General features: G+C 43.5%; 2 protein-coding genes across 2 annotated transcripts in view; both read right to left on the reverse strand.

The window, feature by feature from the left end:
* The window catches only part of cnksr2b (connector enhancer of kinase suppressor of Ras 2b), a 186,751-nt gene that overhangs the window by 112,048 nt on the left and 66,169 nt on the right, over window positions 1-8,534 (reverse strand). The window lies entirely within an intron of this gene.
* LOC134452220 (uncharacterized) lies at window positions 3,971-5,431 on the reverse strand. The gene has a single exon (XM_063202586.1). The coding sequence runs from the start codon at window positions 5,362-5,364 to the stop codon at window positions 4,189-4,191; it is 1,176 nt and encodes a 391-aa protein (XP_063058656.1). The 5' UTR covers window positions 5,365-5,431; the 3' UTR covers window positions 3,971-4,188.

The following is an 8,534-nucleotide window of genomic DNA, read 5'->3' on the forward strand; positions in this document are numbered from 1 at the left end:
CATCCGGCGCACAGTTCTCTGCCTGTAGCAGGATCGATAATGATGGTCAGGGCGCACAGCAGTGCTTGGGTTGCTATGCTTTTTTCTGGAATACTGTCGCCGATTAGATAGAAATATTCCTGTTATGAAGATATCACGCAGTGAACGACGCAGCCTGCAAACAGGTTGAAACGCAACGTGGCTGTAACAAGTTAGAAAGTAGCCAAACTCTGTTGCTTGGTAACCTTTTTAAAGTATGAGCGTTCCACGAACTATCTTTCTTTGCGCACGCTATAAAATGGCAATAAACATGTTATTTTAAACTACTGGTTAACTATTTATGCTTTCTAATGTTGGTAAAAGCCGTATAATAAGCGGGATAATGTACACAGTAAAAAAAGAACTGTTGTTCTTACGGTAGATTGCTGGCAGCAGTGGTTGCCAAAGTCTACCTTTAAACAAATAACGGTATATTTCCTTTTTACATTTTACGGTAAAATTATGGCAGCAGTGGTTGCCAAAGCCTACCGTTAAATAAATAACGGTATTATTATTTTTTACATTTTACGGTAAAATTATGGCAGCAGTGGTCGCCAAAACGTACCATTAAATAAATTACGGTAAAAACGGATTATACTCAGGTGAGTTCAATTATAGAGTTACAATCAGACAACTGATTGGACTGATTATACTCAGGTGAGTCCAATTATAGAGTTGCAATCACAGACAACTGATTGGACTGATTCAACTCATTGGAGTCCAATAAACATCAACTTAATTAGATACCTAAATAAATGCCCAATTGCCAGATTGTCTAGTGCAGGCAGGTGGACCAGTCTAGTATCATCAATGAAGGGTATGCAAATCCATTCTTTATTTTAAAAAGGCCTGAAAATAACCTTAAGGAAAATGAAGGCCAAAGCTAGCGGGGCAAGCAAGCTAACAAACAAGCTAGTTAGCAAGCCATGCAGCCACCCTTACAACGTGACCTGCTAACCGGGCCGGCCAGGCCAGGCGAGGCGAGGCGAGGGCAGGCCAGCCGACCAGCCGGCCTTACAGCCAGCCAGCCAGCCAGCCACCTAGCTAGCTAGCAACCAGTGAGCAGTACAATGCAACAGTCCCTGTTTAAATACATGTTCAAGTGAACCATGTGACCCGAGTGATGAAGCATTTGACAGGTGCAGGCAGTAAGTTAATCATTGCATGACAGCCCTTAGCACTCAGGTGAGGTCAGGAATTGATTGATAGATTGATTTGGATGGGGTAGAATGACAGTTTCAAATAGACTGGGCTACTTCTAAGAGACTAAATCAAGGGATTACTGTCCCAGGTAGACTTTTTCAGATTATACTAGTCTATAGGTATATTTTACACATTAAATGAGGCTAAACTGTAGGCTGTTACCGGATAAATAATAAGTTACAGTGAATTAATGCAAAATGTGCAAACTGTTGCCATTTGCAGTCCTTAACTGTTGCACAGTTTATTCAGTTGCCAGCTTCATTGCTGTCAAATCTACAACGTGGAGGCACCTGGAGCCAAGCAGACAGGCAATATGTTTTCTGTGGAGTAATTAATATTTAATTCATTATAACCTCCATTGCTTTCTGTTGGGTAGGAGGAATGCAAAAAAAGATATTCTGAATTTTGAAGAGGTTTACTGTGTCAATTTGCCTCTCAATCGAAAACTCTGATGGCAAAGCCTCAAAGTCCAATAAGGGAAAAAAATATTGCGGTGGAGAATTTTTCGCAGGATGAACTAGAACACATGCAAAGGGTTGTACTCTAAGTTAATACTCATTGATGGCTACTAATCAAATAGCGTGCTGACATCAAACTCTGCCTGTTACAACCAGCCTATCAGTGGTTTGACAAGTTACACCTGGAACAAGTGCAATCACAAGAGATCTATTGGACTAAAAGAGGACAAAAAGCCTAACACGACCAGAAAGAGCACCTACTTTTTGTAGTATACACAATGTGAAGAAAAGCAGAACAGAGTTCTTTGTCTGTTGGTTCACAATTTGGTTCACTAACAGAGGATTGAGTTTGGTTCACTTATAGGGGACTCAACAAAAATGGCTGCTCATGTTGCTAAAACATTTGGAAATTGGGGAGGCGTGTTTTCATAACTCTCTAGGGAGTTAAACATTAACTCTCTAGCTCTCTTAGCTCAACAACTCGGATCCAGAGGAGTCAAATAACACTCTGTAGTGTTGCTACAACTCTTGATGTTTAGATTTTGGCTGAACACCAGTCTAACTCTGGCAGATTAGCTGTGTACATATGTGTACACCAGTGAAAAATAAAGTCATGTACCGTTTCTTGACTACTTCATCTTCACTTAACGGTATTTTCCAATATTTTCTTTTCAGTGAACAGTTCAGTATTTTCTACATATTGACACCAGTGAAAAATAAAGTTATGTACCGTTTCTTGACTACTTCATCTCACTTAACGGTGTTTTCCAATATCTTCGTTTACAGAGAACAGTCCAGTATTTTCTACATATGACACCTGTCAAAAATAAAGTTATGTAGCGCTTTTTGACTAAATAGTGGCTTGCTATATTTAGTACAGAGATAAACTGTTTTACATTTTACGGTCACTGACTGTTGCAATTTGACAGTTTTTTGCCGTAATTTCAACGGGCATTTTNTACAGTGTATTGTCCACACGTGACTATCGGAAAATATTTCCCTTCGAAGCGGAATAACACCCCGACGCCGAAGTTATTCGCCTCGTCGGGAAAATATTTTCCTATAGTCACGTGTGGACAATACATTATCCCTTACTTATTATATGGTTGTGACGTCATCGGTCGAATGCTCCATTCATTTCAACGGAGCTCCCCAACGTTCGCACGTCTGTTATTTTTCGATAACGGACGGGTTGGTCTATAACAGACCGCTGTCAATGGCAACAAGACTTTTCCACTGCTAAAGCGACTTTTCAACAAGACTCTAATCAGCTGCTGTGATAGACAACACCTGTTGTCCTGGCTACCTAGCTGTTTCCTAGCGGTGTTCCACAACGGCACTGTTTTGTTTTGCGCAGCAACAATCTTAACATTAAATGGGCCTAAAGAAATGTCCCCGCCATGTGTGAATCATTTAAGTATATCCATATAATAAGCGGGTTAACTTTCGGCGAGTCGGTCGCTTTGTGGAATAGCAGCACTTCAGAGAGAACAAGACCCCTCCGCTCCGCGTCGGGGTCTAAAGATTCTCTCTGTCGTGCTGCTATTCCACGGTAGCGACCTTCTCGCCGAACGTTAACCCTTACTTACAGGGCGGTGCATATGTTTTTGCCCCCCTACTGATTTTTTTTGTTTTTTTTTAACTTTTTTGCACATTTGGCGCACATTTTTAGATCACCAAACAAATGTACACATTAACCCATTGTGTCCTGGAGGGACATATACACTGCATTCAGGTTCTTGGGATTTGAGCAGTTTTATTAAAAATGTGGGTATGTTAGAGCTGAATGAACAGTGCACAATGAAGGTTCTAGCTTTTAAATGCAACTTCTTGCATGTTTTTTATGTGCTTCGGAGGCTGAGATATTTAGGTTTTAATAGGCAGAGGGCACCTTTTCCCAAAAAGGGCTTAGGATAAAGTGGGTTAAATAAGGATGACCCACGCAAACATAAAATGCAGTTTTTTAGTGATTATTTCATTTTTTAGAGTATAATGCCATGAACCCTGCATGAGCCTGTGTGAAAAAAGTAATTGCCCCCTGAACCTTAAAACCTTATAACTCCACACATAGGCCAACTAGATCTTGGAGAGCGACACTGGATTAGTTCGTTTTCAGAAGACGTGGCTTTACTACCCAAAACCCTGGAAGCAAGGGCATGATGGACCCAAAAATCAGTGTACTGTAATATGAATCTACTGTATATTAGGCAAGGAGGAGGCTGACAACAAACCTCAGAGAGATGAAAAAGAGAAGATATTTCGTAGGTAGATACAGGACGTGATGACATGAATCATTTAACTATTGATTTTATTATTGTATTACACAACTTTGAAATACTGGGCACATGCACTGCTGTTCAGGTTGACTTTATTCATTTCTAACCCATTCAGAAGGGATTAGGGGATTATGGATGATTCCACCAAAGTTTTATTCAGTCTGTATTCGTGTATTCATACTGTATTCAGTCAAATGAACTGTACATAGTCGGTCATGTGATTTAATTCAAAATTATTTTCCAGGCCCCCCGGAGGGGGTTGGGTTAGGTATTTCAATGACCCTTTCCATCTGTGTGTCTGTGTGTTTGTTTGTGTCCCCGCCCGCAGTCTTTTGGGTCATGTGAGTGTGACACCAAAAACACATCGCAGGAGTCAGGCATTGGCACGAGGAGCGGTTTGCCATCGCTGATCGCTGTTGTTTCTCAATTTGGAAGTCTCCATTTTTGTTGACGAGAATGTCGATATTGTGACGAAGATTACCAAAGTATACCAGCATGTCACTATTTTTTTTGCTATGTGAGAAAATGTAATTCACGTAAGAGTCTTTTGACAAAGAACAGTACTTCTTGGCACTAAAATCATCTGAAAAATGTATGTCTGTCTCCTTGATAGCACAAGATGGCTTACAACCAGTCGGGGGACAGAAAGGGGGGGAGTAATATTTCATGCTCAATGAATCCAACTTGTACTTCTTGTATTGCTCGTATATTTCTGCCATGTGCCTGTGGTAAGTGTCAGCAGCGTTACCCGCCGCTATTTTGGCGTTCTCAAGGCTCTGAGTTCCTGTCCCAGTCCTCTTCCTGAGTCGGGCGATATGAATGAGCATCTGCACATGGAAGACAGCACCGTTCACCCAGTACTTGACAGCACGAGAACTTATCTGCTTGTCCACCTGGATGGAGTTCTGCAGTACGGTGACCTGTAGGCTCAGTTGTTTCTCCAGCCGCTCCGTTTCTTGCAGCAGCCTCTGCTCATCGTACAGGTACATCTTGTAGCGTTTCAGGTATTCGTCCATCAGGTCCCGCACCTCTGAGGCTTTCTCTTCGGCAAAGACTCGCCGTAGCATGTCCGCTGGGCTCGGTTTCGTGTTGCCCCCCGAGCCCTTTATGGAGCCGAAGGCTATCTGCAGGATCATGGAGAGGACGAATGCACCCAGGCCCACTGCGTTAGGCACAGGGGTGAAGCCTCCCACCATTTCGCCCACCTTTCCAATGAATGCCGGGAGGTCGTCCGCGAGCTGTGACTGCAGGTCGGATGAGTATCCCACCAGTTGGTCTGTTGAGTCCGTCCCGGAGAACATCAGCAGAGACTCGTCGATTCCCACATCCATGTAGTTATTGGGGAGCATATGAAAGAACTCTGCCATGATTTGCTCAGGTGATTCATGATGTGACTCTCCCGTACCCATAGTGATACAGTGAAAACACCTTTTTGCACACCCAATTAGAGAAGATAGCCGTCTGTAGGTAGGGAAGCCAGAGTGCGTTTGAAATGTTGAGGCCAGTGTAACTAATATACTCTCCCCACTCTGTGACAACATTTGCGTAATGTCTAAAGTCCTTTATTTGTCCATGTGGCACATTGCAAAACTTTAAGTCCAAGGCCTACTGTCAATATTTGTACACAGAGTTGCCAATATAGTTGTGGACCTGCCCATGAAACTACTTGTTTTCCCCTCCGTACGCTCTGACCACTGGTCACACAGTGCCAATCACTGCCAGTCAGACAGAGGAACCGTTTGATGAGCCATTACATACAGCGAGTGGAGCATACAGAGGGCAAAACAAGCAGTTTCATTGGCAGGCCCAGAGGTGCCGACTGGATCTCAGCGGTAGGTCTTAAGGCAAAAAGGTTGTGTCAGGAATTTAATATCTCGCAATCGTTTTTTTTGATCGGCATGTTTTTCCAATTGCCGATCAGGCTATTTCTAGGCAATATCGATCATTTTGGGAGCCGATCGATCGGAACATCACTAATTAAAATAAATAATTAAAAAAATGGGATTTTAGAGGGACGCTGTGGCATTCCCGGCCCTGCCCCATCTCTCTCTCCCAGTCATTTCCTGTCTACTCTCACACTGTCTTGTAATAATAAAGGCTGAAGAGCCCTAAAAAATACTTTTAATTTTTGAAGGTTTATGCTGAACAGCACAGATGATATAAAAGGCATAGAGTTAAACATATGAGATAACAGTTGATCTGACTTTCTGTTAAAAGTGTGTGCGCAACATAGCATAGCTATAGCACAGGGTTCCACAAAACTAAGAGAAACACCCAGAAGACACGAAAGCATTGTAACATTGTACACAATACACATCACAACACAGCACAACAAAGCCTACACAGGGAATCCCAATACGACACCTTAAAACCCCAACACGACACAACACAGCACGGCGTGGTGCTGATTTCTAGAAGTCTCCTTTTGTTTCATCTGTCTTCAGGGGCTTTGAGACCGTGCATTGTAGACTTAGCAATTCATTAAATTAACCTTCCGTGGTGCCCCCTGGTTCCTAACATTTTTAAAGCTTTGTAAATCCTCCTAAGCACACACACACACACACACACACACACACACACACACACACACACACACACACACACACACACACACACACACACACACACACACACACACACACACACATTCACACACCGAATATACCCACAGGAAAAAACAAGCATGCATATTCATATAGTATGCACAAATTCTTACAGACATAATGCAAACATGCAGAGACACACAAAAAAACAGCAACTCCCTCTTCATACGCCCACACACACACACATTCACCACGTGCCTCCTGCGATGTTTATTTTTAGGGTGTCCTTCTCACTCTCTTCTGACTGCGCGTCTGTTCCCTATTCCCTCCGATTCTCTCCTCTCTTCTCCTCTCCTCACTTCTCCTCTCCTGTCTTCTTCTCTCCTCTCCTCTCCTGTCTTCTCCTCTCCTCACTTCTCCTCTCCTCTCCTATCCTCACTTCTCCTCTCTTCTCTTCTTCTCTCCTCTCCTCTCCTGTCTTCTCCTCTCCTCTCCTCACTTCTCCTCTCTTCTCCTCTCCTCACTTCTCCGATCCTCTCTTCTCTTCTCTTCTCTTCTCTTCTCTTCTCTTCTCTTCTCTTCTCTTCTCTTCTCTTCTCTTCTCTTCTCTTCTCTTCTCTTCTCTTCTCTTCTCTTCTCTTCACTTCTCCTTTCCTCACTTCTCCTATCCCCATGTATTCGTCCTCACTTCTTCTCTCCACCCTTGCTCCCCTATTGTCGTTCCTCACTTTTCCTCTTTTCTCATCCATCCATCCTCTCTCATTCTCTACAATCTACCTCTTATCTTCTCTCTTCCTCCTCACTTCTCTTCTTTTCCTCTCATCCACGCTTCTTCTCTCCTTCTCACATTTCCTCTCCTGTCATCTCATCTATCCTCCTCTCCTGTTCTCTTCCCTCCAGTCCTCCCTCAATCGCCTCTTCTTTCACCTCTTATTACCATCTCCTCTCCTTCCCATGCTCTCCTTGAAATCATCCTCTTCCTCTACTTTTCTCTCCTCTCCTCTCCTCTCCTCTCCTGTCTTCTCTTCTCTACCTTACACTCCTCTCCATACTCTCCTCTCCTCTCCTCTCCTCTCTTCTCTCCTCTCTGCTCTCTTCTCTCCTTTCCTCTACCTTCTCTTCTCTTCTCTTCTCTTGTCTTCTCTTCTCTTCTCTTCTCTTCTCTTCTCTTCTCTTCTCTTCTCTTCTCTTCTCTTCTCTTCTCTTCTCTTCTCTTCTCTTCTCTTCTCTTCTCTACCTTAATCTCCTCTCCCTACTCTCCTCTCTTCTGCTCTCTTCTCTTCTTTCCTCTACCTTACTCTCTTCTCTCTTATTACTCTCCTCTCTTCTCCTCTCCTCTGTCCTCTGCTCTCTCCTCCTCCTCCTCTTCTCTTCTCTTCTCTTCTCTTCTCTTCTCTTCTCTTCTCTTCTCTTCTCTTCTCTTCTCTTCTTTCCTCTACCTTACTCTCTTCTCTTCTCTTCTCTTCTCTTCTCTTCTCTTCTCTTCTCTTCTCTTCTCTTCTCTTCTCTTCTCTTCTCTTCTCTTCTCTTCTCCTGTCCTGCTTTTGCCTCTTCTCCTCCACTCTTCTCTGCTCTCCTACACTCTTCTTGCTCCTCATTGCTGTTCTTTTTCACTCTTCTTGTCCTTGTCACTCTTTTTTGTTTTCACCCGACTCCAGTCTCTCCACCGTTCAAATATCTCTCTGTCTCTGTCTCTGTCTCTCTCTCTCTCTCTCTCTCTCGCTCGCTCTCTCTCTCCCTCCTTTTGTCTGTATCACTCAATCTCTCCATTCCTATCTCCCCTCAATGCTCCTTGTCTGAGTGAGTACATTGTGGTGTTAGGGTAGTGTGTGTGTGTGTGTGTGTGTGTGTGTGTGTGTGTGTGTGTGTGTGTGTGTGTGTGTGTGTGTGTGTGTGTGTGTGTGTGTGTGTGTGTGTGTGTGTGTGTGTGTGTGTGTGTGTTGGACATCTCCCCTATCTGTCCCTGTATCTGCTGGATAACTAGCTATAGCTGCCAGACACAGCCTCTAATGCAGCATAACTTCAGACTTCAGTTG

Source organism: Engraulis encrasicolus, chromosome 7 (genome assembly GCF_034702125.1).
Source record: "Engraulis encrasicolus isolate BLACKSEA-1 chromosome 7, IST_EnEncr_1.0, whole genome shotgun sequence".
NCBI lineage: Eukaryota > Metazoa > Chordata > Actinopteri > Clupeiformes > Engraulidae > Engraulis > Engraulis encrasicolus.

Excerpts from the sequence above, each read along its gene's own strand:
- LOC134452220 (XM_063202586.1), bottom strand. The coding sequence starts at position 5,364 with ATGGGTACGGGAGAGTCACATCATGAATCACCTGAGCAAATCATGGCA.